At 53.7% G+C, this 21,637-nt stretch overlaps 1 protein-coding gene across 5 annotated transcripts in view; it reads left to right on the top strand.

Annotated features, from left to right (window-relative positions):
* IQSEC3 (IQ motif and Sec7 domain ArfGEF 3) overlaps positions 1-21,637 on the top strand; it is an 88,806-nt gene that overhangs the window by 27,696 nt on the left and 39,473 nt on the right. For all 5 annotated transcript variants that reach the window (XM_025283019.3, XM_025283018.3, XM_025283020.3 and 2 more), the window contains exons 2-3: positions 3,383-3,466; positions 21,285-21,555. In XM_025283019.3, coding sequence (XP_025138804.2) covers positions 3,383-3,466; positions 21,285-21,555 — 355 coding nt within the window. The remainder of the gene's footprint in view (positions 1-3,382; positions 3,467-21,284; positions 21,556-21,637) is intronic.

Below are 21,637 nucleotides of genomic sequence, written 5' to 3'. Positions count from 1 at the left end.
TTCCAGACAAGAATACTGGAGTGGGTACCCATTCCCTTCTCTAGGGGATATTCCTGACCCAGGGATCAAACCGGGGTCTCCTGCAATTGCAGGAAGGTTCTTTACTGTCTGAGCCACCAGGGAAGCCCTAGGCATGCAGTTACAGGAGCAAATAGTGTGTGTTTTCACTTTATAAGAAACGGCCAGGGTCCTTTCCCAAGAGTTGTGCCGTTTTACATTTCCACCAGAAGTGTGAGAGTCCCGGGTGCTCCACACTCTTCTCAACACTTGGTGTTGTCAGACTTTTGAACTTAGTCCTTCTCATGGGCGTGCAGTGGTGTATCATTTTGATTTTCATTTGCATCTCCCTAATGACTAGTGAGGAGAAGACAATGACACCCCACTCCAGTACTGTTGCCTGGAAACTCCCATGGAGGGAGTAGTCTAGTGGGCTGCAGCCCATGGGGTCGCGAAGAGTCGGACCCGACTGAGCGACTTCACTTTCACTTTTCACTCTCATGCATTGGAGAAGGAAATGGCAACCCACTCCAGTGTTCTTGCCTGGAGAATCCCAGGGACGGGGGAGCCTGGTGGGCTGCCGTCTATGGGGTCACACAGAGTCGGACACGACTGAAGCGACTTAGCAGCAGCAGCAGCAGCAATGACTAGTGATGTCAGTATATTTTCTTTGGTGAAGTATCTATTCAAATCTTTAGTACACTTTTCTATAAAGTTGTTTGTCTTATTTCTTAAAATTAATTAATTTATTTATTTCTGGCCATGCTGGGTCTTCATTTCTTTTCTCCAGTTGTGATGAGTGGGGCTACTTTCCAGTTGGAGTGAGTAGGTTTCTTATGTTTCGGTTTCTGGGCTCTAGAGCACAGGCTCAGTTGTTGCGGTGCACCAGCTTAGTTGCCCCGAGGCATATGGAATCTTCTCGGACTAGGAACCAACCCCTTGTCTCCTGCATTGACAGGCAGATTCTTTACCACTGAGCCATCAGGGAAGCCCCTCATTACTGAGTTATAAGAATTCACTTTTCTTAACAGTGTCTTTCAAAACAGAAAATTTATTTTTATTTCAATGAAGTCTAATTTATCAACTTATTTCCTCCGTGGTTTGTGCTTTTTGTATCCTACATAGGAGATCTCTGTGTCCTCTAAGTCACAGATTTTTTTGTATGTTTTCTTTGAAAAGTTTTATAATTTTATTTATACATTCATTCAGTTCAGTTCAGTCGCTCAGTCGTGTCCCACTCTTTGTGACCCCAAGGACTGCAGCACAATAGGCCTCCCTGTCCCTCACCACCAACACCCGGAGTTTATTCAAACTCATGTCCATCGAGTCGGTGATGCCATCCAACCATCTCATCCTCTGTCGTCCCCTTCTCCTCCCGCCTTCAATCTTTCCCAGCATCAGGGTCTTTTCCAATGAGTCAGTTCTTCGCATCAGGTGGCCAAAGTATTGGAATTTCAGCATCAGTCCTTCCAATGATCTCCTGTAGGATAGACTGGTTGAATCTCCCTGCAGTCCAAGGGACTCTCAAGAGTCTTCTCCAACACCACAGTTCAAAAGCATCAATTCTTAGGTGCTCAGCTTTCTTTTTGTTCCAACTCTCACATCCATACATGACTACTGGAAAAATAAAATCATTAGATCTGTTTATAAAATTATTACATCTGTTACTTTAAGTCTATGATCCAGTTAGTATTAATTCAAGTATCTATGGTGTAAGATATGGATTGAAGTCCATTTTCCATATTCAACTGTTTTAGCACCATCTGTTAAAAAAGTTATTATCCCTTACTGAATTATCTTGGTACTTTTACTACAAATCAATGTACCAAGAATCAGTTGATGTTTGAGTCTATTTCTAGCCTCTGCATTTGGTACAATCTGTATGTCTGTCTTTATGCCAACACCAAATTCTCTTAATTTGAGCAGCTTTAAGTCTCGAAAACACACAAAGTCCTATAACTCATCTATGTATTTATTTATTTATGGCTTCACTGGGTCTCCGTTGCTCTGCGGGCTTTTCTCCTGTTGCAGTGAGCAGGCTACTCTCTAGTTGCGGTTTGCGGGCTTCTTATTGCGGTGGCTTCTCTTGGTGTGGAGCATAGGGCATGGTCTCTAGGGCGCTCGGGCTTCTGTAGTTGTGGTACATGGGCTCAGTAATGATGGTTTGCAGGCTCTAGAACACAGTTTCAGTAGTTGTGGTTCACGGGCTTAGTTGCTCCACGGCATGTGGAATCTTCCCGGACCAGGGACTGAACCCGTGTTCCCTGCACTGGCAGGCAGATTCTTGATCACTGGACCACTAGGGAAGTCCCTATAACTTGTTATTGTTTTTCAAAGTTGTTGGCTTTTCTTTCTCAGTTCTCCTGCTGGGTGTCCCCTCGTCTGTCCATCCTCTGCCGCTTCACCCGCTGCAGGACCACACGTCTCATCAGTCCCCTCAGTGACTCAGCTGTGTTTATGGCCAAGCCGTGGAGTCCTGAGTCTGAATACAGACGTGGGCAGTCGTGGTTGGGCAGCCTCCCCTGGTTCGGGGCCTGGCCGGGCGACGGCCTCATTAGCTCTTGGCGTTTGGTGCTTCCTCTCCCTCCAGCCAGCTGGCCTCTCTGGTCTCTGACTTTCCTCTGGCAGTATTGCCACTCTCTTCTCCACTTCCTAGCTCTTTTGAAATAAGAAATGGGGTCCGCTTCCGGATGAATCCCAGCTTCTCCTCTTCTTTCAGGCCACGCTGCCTCCTTTTTTAATTTTTCTGAATTCCCTCTGTGCTGAAACACACACAAAAAACTGAGCCTCAGTAAATCAAGACGTCGTCTGTGTGCTCAGACACTCAGTCGTGTCTGCCTCTTTGTGACCCCATGGACTGTAGCCCACCAGGCTCCTGTGTCCATGGTATTCTCCAGGCAAGGATTCTGGAGTGGGTTTCTATTTCCTCCTCCAGGGGATCTTCCTGACCCAGGGATCGAACCCGGGCCTCCCACATTGCAGGTAGATTCTTTACCATCTGAGCTTCTATGAGCGCTTTGCATCTTTGCATATGATTAGCCAAAAATGTTCCCTGCATGCAATTCTGTGCATCTTGGATGAATAGACCTAGTTCTGCCTTGCTGGCCGGACCTTAGTGGGCAGCAGGGCTATGGAGGACTAACTGTGATCGTGACAAAAGTCAGGGCTGAATAGATGGTACATCCATGTGGAGGAGCCTGCTGCGGGGACCGGGGTGCAGAGGTAGAAGGGGTGGGAGGGCTGCAAGCAGGAGGTGGTGTCTGCAATGGTGCACGTCCTCCCCGGGCAGCGTTTGGGACCTCGGAGTTCCCCGGGGGGCAGCATGCTGGGCAGAGGCGCCTTGTGGTCAGAGGGCACTGACCTTCTCCCTCTGCTCTGCCCTCAGGAATGAGACCGTGCTGCACCAGTTCTGCTGTCCAGCTGCTGACACCGAGCAGAAGCCCGCCTGCTCCGACCTGGGCCCCCACAGGTGGGAAGAGCCGCTGCGCGTCCTCCCCTCCCCACCTCACTGTCCTCCACCCTGGGCAGAGCACACACCAGGGGCCCACTCTGCTTCTTCCTCCCTAGTCTCGCGTTTTATTTGTTTTTACCTCCTTCCTCATGTTTCCATCTCTCCTTCCTTCTTCCAGACCCCAGATGAGCCATTGCTGACTTTTAGATCATTATAACCCTACTGTTCAAATCCCAGATCTATACTCATCCCCACTAAACAGCCTATAAAAAGTTCACCTGTTTAAACATCAGGGGAAATTAACTTGATTCTATCTACATGTCTTAGTGGTAGGTTGTCCAGCACCCAAGGGTGCCCAACTAATAAGAGGACCCATACTGCCTTTCTTACTCAAGACTTGCATTTTTCTTGATAATTTTTCTCCTTCCATGAAGGAGCCAAGATAACTTTGATTTTTAGGCTTGTCCACCTCCGCTGGGTTGGCCGACCACGTGGGAAGGGAGGGAGGCACTGAGAAGTCAGGGTCCTGTCCAGGCTCTCCTCCTCACCTGTCCTGGGTCATTCACCCACCCTCTCTCTTCCCCCCATCCTCCCCCCAGCCCTCCAGCTCTCCTCCTCCCCCCATCAGTACTCTCTCCCTCCATCTCCACCTGGAGCCGCCCTCTCTGTGCTGCTCACACTTTGTCCTCTTCTCTTTCCCCCAAGATTTCTGTCTCAGTTCAGCACCTTTCTCTTTCCTTTGCTTGTCCTTTACTTCCCTGGGGGTCAGGACACTCGGACTCCAGCGCGGAGTTGACCCCATCTGCTGTCTCCTCTTGTTGGAGTGAACTTGGGCAAGTTCCTTAACTCCCCTGGGCCCCAGTTTCCCCATCTGTATGAAGAAGGGCTGTTCTACGTAGAGAACAACATGATGTACCATCTCTCTGAGCCTCTGGGCTGCTCACAGCCCAGATGGGCTTTAGGTCTGTGTGGGAGGGCAGCAGAAGGTTCTGAGCTGTGAGCACCCAGGCCTAGACCTGCACTAAGGGCCACTTCCTGGTTTAAGCCTCAGTGACCCCATGATCCTTCCCCCTTTATTCCTAGGGAAATAATGGGTAGTCATCAGAGGTGGTAGCTGGTGAGCTTGGCGATGGAAAACCTTCCTTGCTTGTTTTCCCTTGGAAGGAGTTGGGGGCGGGGTGGGGGGGTTGGGAAAGGCAGGACTCTGGGGGGGGGGGGTGCGGGAATGGAAGTGGCAGGGGGTTGGGTTGGGTTAAATCAGGGGCCCACCTTGGGGTGCTCACCTCCAGGGCTGTAGGAGGCACGGTTTTTCCCAGAGGTGACTGCGCTGGGGATGGGAGCAAGGGGAGGACCGGGTGCTGTGCTGATGCCCAGAGGACTGGGGGCCGAGCTCTGCTCCCAGGACCACAGGAGACAGCAGCCCCCTGGATCCCCAGGGGCTCCCTGTCCAGGGGGGCATGTGAGCCCCCACATTGGAAATGACCCTCCTGTAAACTGGAAGGAAGATGAGAAACGAGAGAATGAGACAGTGGGAGAGGACGGGAAAGAGGGCAGAGAGTTAGTGACCCGGAGGAAGGATGGGCAGGCCGTGCCCTGTCCCGTGAGCGGTCATTGCTCAGACACATGGCTGAGTGGTCCTCCTTGGTGGGGAGGAGAAGAGAGGAGCTGTCTGGTCTGCGCCCCCTGCCCATCGGTCCATCTCAGTCCGGTCCACATCTCTTGCTGCCCCTCGAGCCCTGGCGCCAGTGAGCATAGATGACACAGTGCCCCCAAGACGCTGGCGCCTGGGAGGTGCCCAAGGATAGAAGTCATCTCTTGGGTCTTCCTTGCACCTCCCAGCCACCCCCACCCTCACCCCAGAGCCCTGACTCCTGGTGGGAGGGGGTGGGAGACGGGAGTAGGCAGGGCGGGAGGGGGCAGAGGAACAGGCTTCTTTTCCAAGATGGTAGGAAATCTCTTGTCTTCGAATCCCTGGGAGGGAGGTGGGAGGCTCTCTAAGTCCCCCAGGGCCTGTGAGCTCTGCCCGAGGCTGCCTCCCTGCCCGCCCCCTGCGCAGGCCCGGGGGAGGGGCCCCCAGGTGTGTCCTGATTGTCAACCGCTGTCACTTTCCGCTCCCAGTTGCTCCAGGTGTCCTGTCTGTCCCGACTGTAGTTTCCTAGAGCATGTTTCTGTTTGTCTGTCCGTCACTCTGTCTGATGTCGGTGTCTCGGCTTCTCTAGGAGAAGCCCCGGATGTTCAGTAGTCTGTGTGTCTGTCTGTCTGTCTGTTCTTGGCTTCCTGGGGAAGCCCTGCCCAGATAAGTTTCCTCCCATCAGACACGCAACACGCCTGTTCGCAGCTCTGCCCAGGACCTTCCCGGCCCTTCCCTCCCCTTTAGCCTCCAGAGGGGGTACACAACCACCACCCCCGAGCTTCCCTAAGGTCAGAGACTGGGCTGAGGTGAGGATACAGGTCACAAGGCCCCTGAGCCACCCTCAGGAGACCCCAGTTTGGGCTCGGAGACAGGCCAGGCTGTCCCCACCGCTCAGTCTGGGTTTTCACCGGCTCAGCGAGGCTCCAATAATTTGGCCACCTAATGTGAAGAGCCGACTCATTGGAAAAGAACCTGATGCTGGGAAAGATTGAGGGCAAAAGGAGAAGAGGGAGACAGAGGATGAGATGGTTGCAAGGTATCACCGACTTAACGGACACAAACTTGAGCAAACTCAGGGAGGTAGTGGAGGACAGGGAAGCCTGGTGTGCTGCAGTCCATGGGGTTGCTAAGAACTGGACTTGACTGAGCGACTGAACAACAACAGAACAACAGCAAGGCTTCAGCTGGTGGGCCTCCTCTGGGGTCTCCAGGGAGAAGCTGGATGGTCCTTACAGGAGGCCCAGTGAAGACTTCACACCATCAGTCACAGCTCAGGGTCAGGGTCTCCGGTGTGTGAGTGCAGGGTTGGCCACGAGGCCCCTTACCTCCCTCCTCCGAATACTGCCCAAGCCAGCAGTGATCCAGGTCAGCAGAGTGTGAGGTGCTGTTCCCCCACCACCAACCATCCCCCCACCAACCATCCCTACCCAAGCTGTAGGCCTGAGCAGGAGTCCCTTTCTAGAGCCGATGGGCTCATCCTGGGGACGGGGGTGGTGGTGGGGCAGACGATGGTCCATAGCTCCTTTGATCAGATGTACAGAAAAGAGCTGCTGGAGCCTGAGATAAACCCTTGATCCAGGGGAGACCCTTGCCCCCTCCCAAAGCCCCAGTCCTGGGGGTGCAGGGGTGCAAGCTCAGCCTTATCCAGCTACCCCGGGGGGAAGCTTTGGGGGTGGAGTCAGGGAACCTCTCTCTTGGGACCCAGAGCCTGCCTGAGAGCGATGCTCCCAGAAGTGGGAAGATTGGGAGGCCAGAGGTGGGGTGCCCTGGGGTGGTTACGGGGCCACAAGGCCTCTGAGGCTGGACCACCCATCCCCGTGCCTATGTTCACGCGGCCCCGAGCATGCATCCCACACTTCCCAGGTGGGAAGCAGGCGATCAGCCTCCAGGGCAGCGATTGGAGTGCGAGCTGGGCTCTGCCCCACTTCCTCACGTCCCCCCACTGCCAGTAATGACAGGGCTTTATTCTGGGTGACTGAACGGGGCAGTGATTGCGGGCCCTGCCCTTCTTCCCATAGGCTCCCCTCCCTTTGGGGTGCTCAGTAACCTGGGGAACAAGCAGCCTCCAGCATCTAGAGAGAGAAATAGCAGCCCATTTGTCTCTGTGGGTGGCACGGAGCGCCCCCCCCCCCCCCAGAGGAGGAAGACTGACATCTGTTAGAGTGATGACAGGAGGTGGGGGGCACTCAGGAGGGGGTTCCTGGGCAGGAAGCAGAACCACCCCCGGCCCTGGGGGAGGGGAGGGGCCGGGGCACTCTGGGCGTTGGTTCTCCAACCGGGATGGGAGAGGCACTTAGTGTTACCTAATGCGCCAGGCCCCGGCACTAAGCAGCCCTGGTATTTTGTCTCCGTTCATGTGGCCACCTGCAGATGACGGCTTGGGGTGGAGAGAAGTTCGGGGTCTCAGCAGAGGGACCCCTGCCCACCGGTTCTGGGGCTGGAAGGTCAGCCCAGGCTGAGCTCCCGCGGGTGGCCGCGTTGCATGGAAATGCCACCGGGGTTTTCTTCAGGAGCATGGGAGGGATCCTTCCAGCCACTGCATTCGACCCTGAATAACATCTATTTTCTCTGATTATAAGTTATAGTTGCTAGTTGTTGGAAATGTGGAAAATGCAGAAATATAAAGAAGAAAATAAAAATGGAACCCGGTCATACAGAATTAACTGCTGTTAATGTACTAGCATGCAACCTGCCAGGGTTTCTAGGCTGGAATTTATATCCCCCCCGAAAGAAAAAACGATTCTGTAGTCTACCTTTTCTGCTCAGGGCACTGTGGCCACAAGGGAGCCTGCCCCCCCCACCCAGCCAGTCCCTCCCTGTCCCCCTCCTCCCTGCCAATCAGCCAGGCTGGGGGCCCTGCTGGGGACCCCTGAGGAGGGGACACGGGCCAGCAGTGGCGTTGCCGGGGGAGCCCCACGTCAGCATCTGCCACAGTGGCCAGAGGCCTGATCCGTGGACCAGCCAGAGTTTACTCAGCGATTACGGAGTGATTGAATTCTCAGTCAATACAGTTTAGGCTTCAAACAGGTGGGCTCAGGGGACCCGAGTCCTGTGCCTGCTCCACCCATCACATTAGGCGCCCAGGCTGCCAGGAACACTTCCCTCCACTCCTCCCCATTCTGGGACTTCAAAATTGTCTGCTCTTCCCCAGAGAAGCACAGAAAGGCCTCAGCTTCTGTCACTGCCTGGGTGGGGGCAGGGCAGGTGTAGGGGTGGAAGGATGCGCGCCCAGCCCACCCAACCCCCAAGCTCTAGGGTCTCTGCATCTTTAGGCCAGGGGGCAGTGGGCGGCAAGGCCAAGGGGAAATTGTCTGATGTCCTCCTCAGAGTCCAGAGATTCGATTCCAGAGGCCTTTGCAGGGGTTGGGGTCCGGCACCCTGAGCCAGGGCTGTGAAGACTGCCCCCTGCGATGCGCTGCCCTGGAGTGGAGGCTGGGTGGGAGTCCTGGGGGTCGAAGACCACCATCTACTGTGGGTGTAGCAAACTGCAGGTGGTGTAGAGCAGCGGGCATGGGGAGGGGCTGCTCATCCTTATTTGGGTTCCTGTCTTCTGAGGGTCCCCAGCTTGTCACAGGAGAGCCCATCTTGGCTGACTCCATCCCCGAGGGTGGCCTCAATGGAGAGGGCAGAGAATTTGGTCCCTGAGCCAGAGTCAGTGGTCTTCCACCCCCAGACCCCCTGTCATTTTACCCCTCTGTGCGCTCCGTGCCCCTGAGTCTTCCCTGCCGGAATCTGGGGGCATAAGAGACAGAGCAGATGCCATCTTGCAGGGGGGTTCGCTGGGTGGGGGTGGTCCCCCTAACTCCAGTGGGCATCAGGAAAGTTCTGTCCTGTGCTGGGGTCCACTTTCTGCTCTGTGGGACATGGGACTTGTGTCTGGAGCAATCTCCCGTGTGCTTCCCGCTCAGGCCTGGCTGTCCTCTAAGATGGTCTCTCCTGTGACCTGGGTAGTCACGACGGATGCTCAGCCCCGGGGCTGCTTCCCTGGGAGCCAGGCCAGGCTGGGCCACCTCCAGACAGGCTGCTGGATGTCAGAGCTGGTTAGAGAACCCCTGCTCCCTCTGTGACTCTGTTTTGTGTTCCCCACCCACGAGAGGGAAGGAGAATGCTAGCTGTCCTGTGCTGAGAGCCTGCTGTGTGCAATAGATACAGGCATGATTTAATTCTCATGGAAAGCTTATAAAATATTGTTGTTCCATGTTACTTATACACGAGGCTCGGAGATGATAAATGATGGTCCCCAGACTGGTCGATGGCACAGTTGGGATTTGAGCCACGTCTGTTGTGGCTTCTACCACTGGCGTCAGGGGACAAAGGAAGGAAGGGATTCGTTGGTGCAGGAAGTGAAGTGTGGTCCCCCCAAACTTTGTCCCCCCGAGAGCCTGGCCTATGGTCCAGGGAGTGAGAAGGTGGGGCCCTTCCCTGCCCCCCGCTTCCCCTGACCCTTGAGCAGGAGGTTCGTGCAACCAGGCTGAAGAGAGAAACGTCCAGGGGAATACTTTTAGAGGATAAAAGCTCTAAGCTTTATTATTTAAAGAAATGAACATGGGAGTTCCGTGTTTGGGAGTTACCTGGTGGTTAGGGTTCTGAACTTTCACACCATGCTGCTGCTGCTGCTGCTAAGTCGCTTCAGTCGTGTCCGACTCTGTGTGACCTCCTAGACGGCAGGCCACCAGGCTTCCCCGTCCCTGGGAGTCTCCAGGCAAGAACACTGGAGTGGGTTTTCATTTCCTTCTCCAATGCATGAAAGTGAAAAGTGAAAGGGAAGTCACTCAGTCATGTCCGACTCTTTGCGACCCCATGGGCTGCAGCCTACCAGGCTCCTCGCCCGGGGTTTAATCCCTTTGTCAAGGAACTGAGATCCCACAAGCCATATGGCATGGCTGGAAAAAAAAAAAAGAAAAGAAAAGAAATAAACATGACTAAGATAATACTTTCAGAACAACAAAATGCAAGCTACCACGAGGACCAGCTTTTGTCCAGTTTTAGAAGAAGAAACAAATTTTTGCTCCGTTTGCTGAAAACTGCTTGTTTGATTATTATAGAGGTTCTCTTTTCACTCCCAGGAAGGGAAGGCCTAGAGATTTCTCTAACTTCTCTACTTCCTGGGCTAGTTTGTTTTCTCCTCTGAAAGGTCATCTTTACCTATTCATGTATCTTTTAACCCATAACATGACCATGAAAATGACTTATCATTCCAGTAAGTGTTTCTGACGGATAACAAAAAGGGTTTCAAATCCATTTCATCGGACTCCGAACGAGGAAACGATCTTAATCTATGTAGCGAGAGGAAGTGCATCAGATCAGGCATTCTTAAAGAATTTACTGTCTTTGAGAGGGCTTAAGAAAGGAGATTTTTAGAGATTACATATGTGGTGATTAAGAAACAAAGCAAGGGACTTCCCTGGTGGTCCAGCTGCTAAGACTCTGTGCTCCCAAAGCAGGGGGCCCAAGTTCCATCCCTGGTCAGGGGACTAGATCCCACATGCCGCAACTAAGACCCAGAACAGCCAAATAAGTAAATGTATCTATATTTTTAAAAAACAGGGAAGCCAGCTGTCTGTGAAGGACGATGTTTTTCGGTCTGGAACCGAGAAAAGGGTGGGGGAGGACAGAGAAAGGGGTCTGTGGACGTCAAGGTGGTGGACACACAGGGTGCAGGCTTTTACTGTCTGCAGATGGGAGATGGAGACCAAAGTGCCTTGTCCTCTGGACGCAGGCTGCCTGCCGGTGCTGGTGCTGATCTCCCCCCCAGAATGAGACAAGCCACCCACTTCTCCAGGCCTCAGTGTCCTCAGCTATCACAGCGGGTGGGAAGGGGCGGTATGAACACTCTAGTCCCCAAGGCTCCTCCCCTAGAGTGATTCTACCTGAAGGTAAGGCGCTGCCTTGGCTGGAGGAGGCGTCCATATGGAGGGACCAGGAGCATTTACAAAGCAGGACAAATCAGGGTGGTGTGACCCAAACAGGAGACCCTGGGTTGGGGTTGGGAGGTGGAGGGAGCACTCATATCAGAGGAGCTTCAGCAGGCCGACGGTGGGATTTCTCTCTCCATCTCACTTACTGAAAGTGAAAGTGTTAGTCGCTCAGTCGTGTCCCACTCTGCAACCCCATGGACTGCAGCCCACCAGGAGTGGGTAGCCATTCCCTTCTCCAGATGGTCTTCCCAATCCAGGGATCGAACCCGGGTGTCCCGCACTGCAGGTAGATTCTTTACCGTCTGAGTCACCAGGGAAGCCTCATCTCACTTACTGTGAAAATACAAAGGGAGGTTTTAAAGGAGACCTACTGAGAGCACACTCAGTTCAATTCAGTTCAGTTCAGTCACTCAGTCGTGTCCAACTCTGCCACCCCATGAATCGCAGAACACCAGGCCTCCCTGTCCATCACTAACTCCCGGAGTTCACTCAAACTCATGTCCATTGAGTCGGTGATGCCATCCAGCCGTCTCATCCTCTGTCGTCCCCTTCTCCTCCTGCCCCCAATCCCTCCCAGCATCAGAGTCTTTTCCAATGAGTCAACTCTTTGCATGAGGTGGCCAAGTACTGGAGTTTCAGCTTTAGGATCATCCCTTCCAAAGAACACCCAGGACTCATCTCCTTTAGGATGGACTGGTTGGATCTCCTTGCAGTCCAAGGGACTCTCAACACCACAGTTCAAAAGCATCAATTCTTAGGTGCTCAGCTTTCTTCACAGTCCAACTCTCACATCCATACATGACCACTGGAAAAACCATAGCCTTGACTAGACAAACCTTTGTTGGCAAAGTAATGTCTCTGCTTTTGAATATGCTATCTAGGTTGGTCATAACTTTCCTTCCAAGGAGTAAGCGTCTTTTAATTTCATGGCTGCAATCACCATCTGCAGTAATTTTGGAGCCCCAAAAATAAAGTCTGACACTGTTTCCACTGTTTCCCCATCTATTTCCCATGAAGTGATGGGACCAGATGCCATGATCTTAGTTTTCTGAATGTTGAGCTTTAAGCCAACTTTTTCACTCTCCACTTTCACTTTTATCAAGAGGCTTTTTAGTTCCTCTTCACTTTTTGCCATAAGGATGGTGTCATCTGCATATCTGAGGTTATTGATATTTCTCCTGGCAATCTTGATTCCGTTTGTGCTTCTTCCAGCCCAGCGTTTCTCATGATGTACTCTGCATAGAAGTTAAATAAGCAGGGTGACAATATACAGCCTTGATGTACTCTTTTTCCTATTTGGAACCAGTCTGTTGTTCCATGTCCAGTTCTAACTGTTGCTTCCTGACCTGCATACAGGTTTCTCAAGAGGCAGGTCAGGTGGTCTGGGATTCCCATCTCTTTCAGAATTTTCCACAGTTTATTGTGATCCACACAGTCAAAGGCTTTGGCATAGAGAGCACACACAGAGAGACTTAAATCTAGGTTCAGGTCCTGGCTTGGTCATGTACAAACCCTGTGACCTTGGTGCAACTACTGAAGCTTTGGGATCCTCGATTTTCTCATCTGTCCAGTGGGGAAAACAGTAGCACTCAGCTCTTAGGATGGTTTTGAAAGTCGCTCAGTCGTGTCTGACTCTTTCGACACCATGGACTATACAGTCCATGGAATTCTCCAGGCCAGAATACTGGACTGGGTAGCCTTTCCTTTCTCCAGGGGATCTTCCCAACCCAGGGATCAAACCCAGGTCTCCCGCATAGCAGGCGGATTCTTTACCAGCTGAGACACAAGGGAAGCCCCTTAGGGTGGTTGGGAGGATTCAGTGATGTCATGTGTGCAAAGGTATCTGGTATATAGTAGGCACTCAATAAATGTTAGCTTTTTTTTTTTTTTTTAGCATGAGGTATGTGCCATAGAGGGCTTCCTTAGTGGCTCAGATGATAAAGAATCCACCTGCAATGCAGGAGACTCTGGTTTGATCCCTGGATGGGGAAGATACCCTGGAGAAGGGAATGGCTGCCCACTCCAGTATTCTTGCCTGGAGAATTCCATGGACAGAGGACTCTAGTGAGCTATAGTCCATGGTGTCACAAAGAGTCAGACACGACTGAGCAACTAACACACACACACACACGCACGCACGCACATGCCATGGCCCAAAGCTGTCTTCCTTTATTTTTGATTTTTAAATTAAAAAAATTTTTAAATTTTATTTGGCCACACCACAAAGCATGTGGTATCTTAGTTCCCCAAGCAGGGAACAAACCTGTGTCCCCTGCACTGGGAGCTCAGAGTCATATTCACTGGACCACCAGGGAATTCCTGGTGCTAGCTGTTTTAAAACTGGATTTTTTAAGAGCAGAAAGGGATAAATCAGCTGAGATCTAGGAGTTCCAGGAGAAGGCTCAGGCATGACCAGGAAATACTTAGAATGGGCCAGTTCAGCAGATGAGGTCCCTGCAGCAGAGACCCTAGTACAGCAAGAGGAAGGAGACACACAACTCTGGGTCTTGCTCTGGTTTGTTGAGCTGTGCCCTTCAGGGAGAGGGCCCAGTTCCTCCTCTGGGCGGCAGGCAACTGGCAGGGAGGAGGGGGCCATGTTCAGATGTTTCTACTCCAGCCTGGCCCATGACACATGGAGAGTTGGCTGGAGAGAGCGAGCAGGGGTGAGGGACTCAGAACTGAGAGACCAGCTGGGGGAAGAGATCAAAGGAGCTAAAAGCCCTGATGAATGCCAATCAAGCAGGACCAGCGGGCCCTGAGAGCGGATTTTCTAGATGTCAGGGCAGGAGAGGAAATGATTTAACCGAGCACCCGGCTGTCACAGTGCAGCGAGGATGAGATTAAGCATACAGGCATTTTATCGGGGAAATCGCGCCAGCTGACAGTCTGGCCTCCTTCCGTCCTAAGAGGAGGAGACAGTTTAGCCCCCACAAGGACAGGTTTGTGGCCTGGGGCTGACCCCTGCCCTGCTTGGACTGTGGGGCTGGCTCCCCACAGTGGGAGCTCTGGGGCTTCCTCCCAAAGCTTTTGTGTCTTACTTCCTTTTTCACCCAAACACCTTTGGAGATGACCTGGGAAACCCATGGGCTTCCCTATAGCTCACATGGTAAAGAACCTGCCTGTAATGCAGGAGACCCGGGTTCCATCCCTGGGTCAGGAAGATCCCCTGGAGAAGGAAACAGCTACCCACTCCAGTGTTCTTGCCTGGAGAATCCCATGGACAGAGGAGCCTGGCAGGATACAGTCCATGGGGTCGCAAAGAGTCAGACACAACTGAGCGACTTAACAACGACTATTCAGTTCAGCTGTCAGGTGATGGTGGGGTATGTCAGGACAGACTGCAGGCCATGTTTCTGGGGCATCATCCTCGGGGTGGGTGAGGTGGGAACATGGGCAGGGAACTAGCTTCTGTGGGGGGGCGGGGGCAGACACAGGAGGTGAGAAAGCCCGAGGTGTGTCCTCGGGCTCAGAGAAGCCTGGACTTGTGACTGTGTGCAGTGTGTCAGGCAGCGAGCTTGGAGGGTGTCCTGAGAGCTTGATTTTGCTACTGGATCCACACCTATTGGGGAGGAAATAAAATGCTCAAAAATATTAGGCTTCAAGTGGCAATCAGATCGCATCACTGGTGTGGTCCAGCCTGTGAGTCTGTGTGGGAGGTGTCCTGAGGAAACTTCTAGATGTAGACCCCCTCCCCAGTGGGCACCAGGTGCTGGCGTCTCACCATGAGGGGCTATGATGCAGAGATGGTTTCCACGCTGGACTCGGGGGCCCACCCTGAGTGGCACCCTGGGCTTGGTTCTGCGGAGGATACAGGCCCAGAGGGCTGTGATGCCTTCAACAGGAAACCCCTCCAGACAAACCAGCCCTTCCAGACCCTTCTGGAACAGTCATGCAGCCAAATCCTGGAGTCTCCACTGAGCGGACAGGAGAGGGAGTAACTTACTCTCTTGGGGTCCGTGGGAGGAAGGGCGGCCTCTGCAAGTGGACAGCAGGGAAGACCCAGCCGCCCTCCTCCAGAGCCTCCTCCTGCGAGCCCCAGCTTCCAGCGTGGATGATGGTGGTCAGGGCAGAGAGGAAGGCAGGGAGGCCTTCACCATGTCCCTGGGTATGGAGGCCAGAGGGGCGTGGACAGGAACAGGAAGGTGCAGGGTGTGGGCCCGGCCCGTGGAGGGAAAGGGAGAGGGAGGAAGCTGGCCTCTCCGTCCTTCCTGTTGTCAGAGCCTTTTGCTCAAACTGTCCATCTTATGATGAGCAATCCAAGGTGCAGGGAAGCCATGTGCCTACGGTTACAGCTAGCGCAGCTGGAGGAGGCGGTCAGACCCTGCCTGGGGCCCAGGGCTCTCCACCACCACAGGCGGCATTTTCCAGCCTGTGCTTAGAATCAGCACAGGGTGAATCTGTTACAGACACTGGCCCTCTCTTCACTGCAGCCCCTCTCCAGCACCGTCTGGGACCCTCCCCCACCAAGGACACTTGACCCCCCTTGCTCAGCCTTTATTCTGACCATCGAAGATCACTTTATCGATTCAGGCGAGAGAGAGAAAGGAGTGTTTTAGTAAAGGCTGAAAAATCTTGAGATGTGAGGCGTTTTGTTAGCTTTTGTCTGGAAAATGCCTAGTTTCTTTGTCCCAGAAGGGCTTTCAGAAAGGCTGGCGGAGCCAGGATAATCTAGTGCAATTGGCCAGGCTCAGGCCCTCTGGGGGAACCTTGCCACCCAAGGAGTCCTCCAGCCTTCAAAACACTTCTGCTTGGGTCTCAGGAACTGCTGCTCTGGCCACTGCTCAGAGGGGAAAGTGGCCCTCCGTCCCTCCCTCCCCACCCTGTCTCCAAACCCCACAACACGCCTCAGGCTTCCCCTCATCCCTTTCTCTGCCTTTGTGCCAGGACCACGTCCCAAGCCAATCTCTAGCGGACAGGACGAGCATGGGCCTGGTGCTCCCTCCCCTGAAGTCTTCCCCAGCCCCCTCACAGGGCTCTTTTATTAATTAATTAATTAATTTTTGGCTGCTCTGGGCCTTTGTTGCTTTGTGCGGGCTACTCTCTAGTTGCGGAGCTTGGGCTTCTCATTGAGGTGGCTTCTCTTGTGGAGCGCAGGCTCTAGGGCTCAGGGGCTTCAGTAGCTGTGATGCATGGGCTTAACTGCTCCAGGGCACGTGGGATCTTCCTGGACCAGGGATCAAACCCAGGTCCCCTGAATTGGCAGGCGGATTTTTATCCACCGTGCCACCAGGGAAGCCTTCATACAGCACTTTGGCAGCTCCCGGGCCCTGAGCTCCTGGTGGCGGGCAGGGTCTGCCTGGGAGCCCAAGGGGACACCACCACCGGGACTAGCTCCTGGCAGGGGCTGCACGGCCGCCTGCTCTACCTCCTCATCCTTCTCAGGGATGCATTTTCCCAGCACACTAACCTAGGAGGTCAACCTCATCTTCATAACTCTCCTGGAAAGGAGATATTCATACCCCCATTTTGCAAATGAGAAAACTGAGGTGCAGAATAAATATATTTTCCTTGAAATCAGTGAGTCAGAGGAACAGGGGCTCCCTCCACTCAAGCCTTCTGACCCGTGAGCGAGGACCCATCAGTGTTGAGGGAACAGTGGCCGGTGTCTGAAAGCCCGGTGGCGTGTGAACCCTGACATTTTCTTTCTGTATGACCAGAGCTGAGCTGCCTACATTTCTTGGAGCCAGCCCTCAGTGCTTGGCACAGTCCTCAGCACATGGATGAAACCCATGACCATCCCCCCAGAATAGTGCTTTCAGCTCGATCCACGGAGCCTGTAAAGCCTCTGAGTGTGCAGGTAGGACTCGGCACGTATGAAAGCACACCCGTTTTCTGGGAAGAGAGCCCAGAGTCTTTATCGAAGGTGTCTGGAGCCCAGAAAAGTTTTACAGGTCTGGGAGCAGGGAGAGCAGGGTAATCGTGGCTGACAAGGAAAAGGAAGGAAAAAGAGAAGCTGGGTGCCCATTGCTGCTTGGGTGCTCATCGCTCATTGGTGTCTCTGGGAAAAGACTCTGAGTCTAGTGTGCTGGATGTTGACTAGAGGATGCTTAGGGTCAACACGCCTTGGGGGAGGGCAGGAGCATAGCGCGGGGCAGGGAGAGGTTGACCTGTGACAGACAACCACTAGGAGCCTGGGCTAATCCCATCGCCAGCTCTGCAGGGAGCATGACCTCTCAGATCCAGACTGGATCACACGGCTGAACCTTTATAACCACTGTCGGCCACTGGATGTAGACTGCCCTGGGGAAAATACGACTTTGGGCCCAGGAGCTCACTGCAGCTCAGACAGTCCCAGAAGGAGCTGGGGGAGCTGACAGCTGAAGGCAAGCTTCAGTAGCAGCCCCAGGGCTGGACAGGAAATCAGTCCTTGAAGAAGGATCTGGGGCTGTATCACCAAGCTCACCACAGTATCTCTGCTCTTGGGAAAGGGTGAGAGATTAAATGCTATCCATTCACCCATCCATTTATCCCTCCATCCACTCATCCACCCCTCCATCCCTCTATCCATTTAACATTTCCTAAACATGTCTTATAAGCCAGCCTAGGTAATAAGCACCTATGATAAAAAGCTGTGCATGGCACTGTCTGGTGGAGGAGAGAGACACATCAGTGAATAATTTAGGTAGAGTGGTCAGTTATGAAATAGAGGCAAGTGCCAAGAACCACTGGAGCACACTGGAGGGCGGACTCTTCCTGGAACAATGAGTGAGTTCTGAAAGAGTTGTCAAGGCAGAGAAAGGATAAGGCATTTTGCTGCTACTAAGTCGCTTCAGTCGTGTCCGACTCTGTGCGACCCCACAGACGGCAGCCCACCAGGCTCCCCCGTCCCTGGGATTCTCCAGACAAGAACACTAGAGTGGGTTGCCATTTCCTTCTCCAATGCATGAGAGTGAAAAGTGAAAGTGAAGTCGCTCAGTCGTGTCCGACTTAGCAACCCCATGGACTGCAGCCTACCAGGCTCCTCTGTCCATGGGATTTTCCAGGCAAGAGTACTGGAGTGGGGTGCCGTTACCCTGGCAGAAGGAAATGACGGTACAGGCATGGTGGTCTGAGCAGGCACAGCAGATCTGAGGAAAGTTTCCAGGTGGCTCAGATGGTAAAGAATCTGCCTGCAATGCAGGAGACCTGGGTTATCCCTGGTTTGGGAAGATCCCCTGGAGAAGGGAATGGCTACCCACTCTAGTATTCTTGCCTGGAGAATTTCATAGACAGAGGAGCCTGGCAGGCTATAATTCACAGGGTTGCAGAGTCAAACTAACACTGAGCGACTAACACTCAGTAGAGAGAGTGGCCAGGTTACTCCCAGAGATGAGTGTGGACAAGGAGATTCGGGTGAACTCACGAACGCCCTTGAACTATATCTGGCAGTACCAGAAAGTCACTGCTGGGTTTTGAGCATCTGCACTTTAGGAAGCCAACTCTGGTAGCTGAGATGATGGACAGCTGGGTGGTTGCTGGAACCTCGAGGAATCCTAGATGTGCCAGGACCAGGCATGTGCAGTGGGCACCTAGAGGCCCTCTAAGCACAAGCCAGCACCCCACATGAGTGACCCTCCCCTGATGAGATGCAGAGCTTCAACACACAGATCATTCTAGTCCTCTGGGTGTGGAATGATCCTCTGAGCAGCTGTTTTGTCCCCCAAGTTCTCAAAGACTTTCACATCCCATACTCAAATCTTATGATCTCCTGTGTGGAAAAACCTCCATGGGTGGCCTCAGCCCCTGGATGCATAAGAGCCTAATGTCATGCGTCTTGAAAACCTGGGGTGAAGAAGCCTTGGGCATCACCACCAAGGACAGTCCAGAGTCCAGGGTGAGAGTGCATTCTACCCCCTGGAGGCAGGTTGTGCTAGGGAGGAAAGTGACCCTGGGGCTTTTCCATGTGACCCGGGGGCTTCCCTAGTAGCTCAGTTGGTAAAGAATCCGCCTGCAAAGCAGGAGACCCTGGTTTGATTCCTGAGTCAGTAAGATCCCCTGGAGGAGGGCATGGCAACCCACTCCAGTATTCTTGCCTGGAGAATCCCATGGACAGAGGAGCCTGGCGGGCTACAGTTCTTGGGGTCACAAAGAGTCGGACACGACTGAGCGACAAAGCACAGCACAGCACACTTGACCATTCGGGAAGAATGGGCGTGTTCTATCTCAAGAAAAGTTGAAGTTAGACCTTACAAAGAACTTTCTGGTGATACCAGTGAAAAAACCCAATACTTAGAGCTCATCCAACTATATAGCTTGATTGGTGGCCACAGGAAAAATGACGAAGCAAAGAATTATGCAGAGGCAAGGAGTCAGGCTCCTTGTTGCTAGGGCAGCCAGTGAACTCTTCTTTATTTGTGTTTGAGGGAGGGGGTGCAGTGCAGGGGAGTGCTGGGAGGACTTGAATGAAGACAGACTCTTTACCCTTGGTTATTTTAGCACTAGGAGGCTTTAAAGTTAGGCAGAAGCAGTCCCTCTGGCATGATTTGGGACATCTTATGTGGGACAAAGCCTTGGAAGAAATAAATCCCAAGGTTGCCTGGCCCTCCAACCAGAGCCAGCCCACCTCCCTGGGACCCCACTCCTCATCTGTGAAAAAGGGAGATGAGAAAGATGGGCTAGATAACCTAGGGTACCTGTCCACCACAGAGGCTGTGTCAGGGGTCTTGGGTTCTCTTCAATTCATCCTTCAAGTTTTTGCGGAGCCCTCATTGTTTGCTCAGCACCAACTGGGGAGAAGGGGATCAAATAGAATACAAGCCTCAGGCTTGTGGGAAATCGAGGGTGGGGTGGAGAGACGGGGAAAGAGAAGTTAACATTTCTGGAGCACTCAGTCTGTACCAGGTGCTGCACGAAGCCCTCAACGTGCTGACTCCTTTCCACCTCCCAGGGACCCCTGTAGGGCAGGTACCAGCGCCTCCCATGTACTGATGGGGAAACCAGGGCTCAGAGAAAAAGCAACTTGACCAAAGCCACAAGGGAGGGGGCTGCACTGGAGCCCTCACCGTGAGCCGAGGTGCTCCTCTGTGATGCAGGTGGTGAGCCTCTGGGGTCCTCGCAGATGGAGCCTGGAAGCTGGAACCACCAGGAAGGCTTCATGCTGGAGAGGGCTCAGCGCGGGGTCTGGGGGAGGGGCAGAACTCAGAGGCTGGCCGGGGAGGGGAGCAGCCTGAGTGTCGTCTCAGAGGCGGGCATGTGGGCAGCAGCTGTGGCTCCTGTCCGTGGTTCCCCCAGAGAGAGAGGGGCTGGGGAGGGGCAGCGACTTCATCTAGAAGCGTCACTCCTCCCCCAGCCTCACATCGGCCGTCTAAAAGACGGACCTGGTTCAGTGGGGGGTCTGCTTCCTCTCAGCTACTTAAGCCACTGGCCAGTAAGCAGACCACTGATAACTATGGTAGTTAACACACACTGAGCAGGCAGCAGGAGCCAGACCCTGCCTTAAGAACTCTGTAACTTACTTAAGCCTTCCAAACATCCCAGTGAGGTAGGTTCCATTATTATTCCCATTTTATACCTGATGCGAAGAGCAGACTCATTGGAAAAGACCTCGATGCTGGGAAAGATGGAAGGCAAGAGAAGGGGATGACAGAGGATGAGATGGTTGGATGGCATCACCGACTCAATGGACTTGTGTTTGAGTAAGCTCTGGGAGATAGTGGAGGACAGGGAAGCTGGGCGGTCTGCAGTCCATGGGGTCACAAAGAGTGGAACACGACTGAGTGACTGAACAACATTTTATAGATGGGGAAACAGAGAAAAGTGAGGTTAAGTAACCCGCTTAGCTGTTAAGTAACAGCTAATGAGAGACAGGACCCAGATCGGAACCCGGGTAGTCCACCCCTAGGGCTTCTCTAGTGGCTCAGACAGTAAAGAATCTGCCTGCAATGCGGGAGACCTGGGTTCGATCCCTGGGTTGGTGAGATCCCCTGGAGGAGGGCATGGCAACCTAGTCCAGTCTTCTTGCCTGGAGAATCCCCAAGGACAGAGGAGCCTGGCGAGTACAGTCCGTGGGTCACAAAGAGTCGGACATGACTGAGCGACTAAGCACAACATGGCACACATATTACATCTAAGCAAGTTCCTGAGCCCCTCTCTCTGCCCCTCAGGGGACCCTCCCCAAGCTTAGGCTCTCCTCCTGGCCTGGAGTTCTTGCACACCAAGATAGCCCCACCCTAATGAAGACAGCAGGAGGCCCCCACCAGCCCCTCCACAGGCCCATAGCTGCCCGAGGGCCCCAGCCCCCTCCCCGTACCCACACGCACCCCGCGCCCCCCCCCCCCAACCGAGCTCCGTTGCCTTTCGTTCGCAGTGACGGCGCCTGCGCCCAGGCCGGTGGGGGCACGGAGGACTCCGTGGCGGCGGCGGCGGCCGGCAGACCCAGTGCCCATGCCCCGAAGGCTCAAGCCCAGCAGCTGCAGGAGGAGGAGGAGCGGCCGGGGGCGGGGGGCGCCTCCCCGCGGGCCGGCCCCCACCGCGCGGCCTCCCCTGGCCGGCAGCAGCCTGCCCTGGCGACGGCGCTCTGCTCCCGCGCCCCTGCCGCCTCCGATTACGAAATCTCCCTTGACCTAAAGAATAAACAGGTACCCAGGGCCTCCGAGGCGGGCGGGAAGGGTGGTGAAGGGCCCTGACTCGGGCGCTGTCCAGGGTCCCAGGGATGTCCCT

Source organism: Bubalus bubalis, chromosome 4, assembly GCF_019923935.1.
Source record: "Bubalus bubalis isolate 160015118507 breed Murrah chromosome 4, NDDB_SH_1, whole genome shotgun sequence".
Classification (NCBI taxonomy): domain Eukaryota; kingdom Metazoa; phylum Chordata; class Mammalia; order Artiodactyla; family Bovidae; genus Bubalus; species Bubalus bubalis.
The sequence above is the reverse complement of the archived record's forward strand: the minus strand, read 5'-3'. Positions and strand labels throughout refer to the sequence as shown.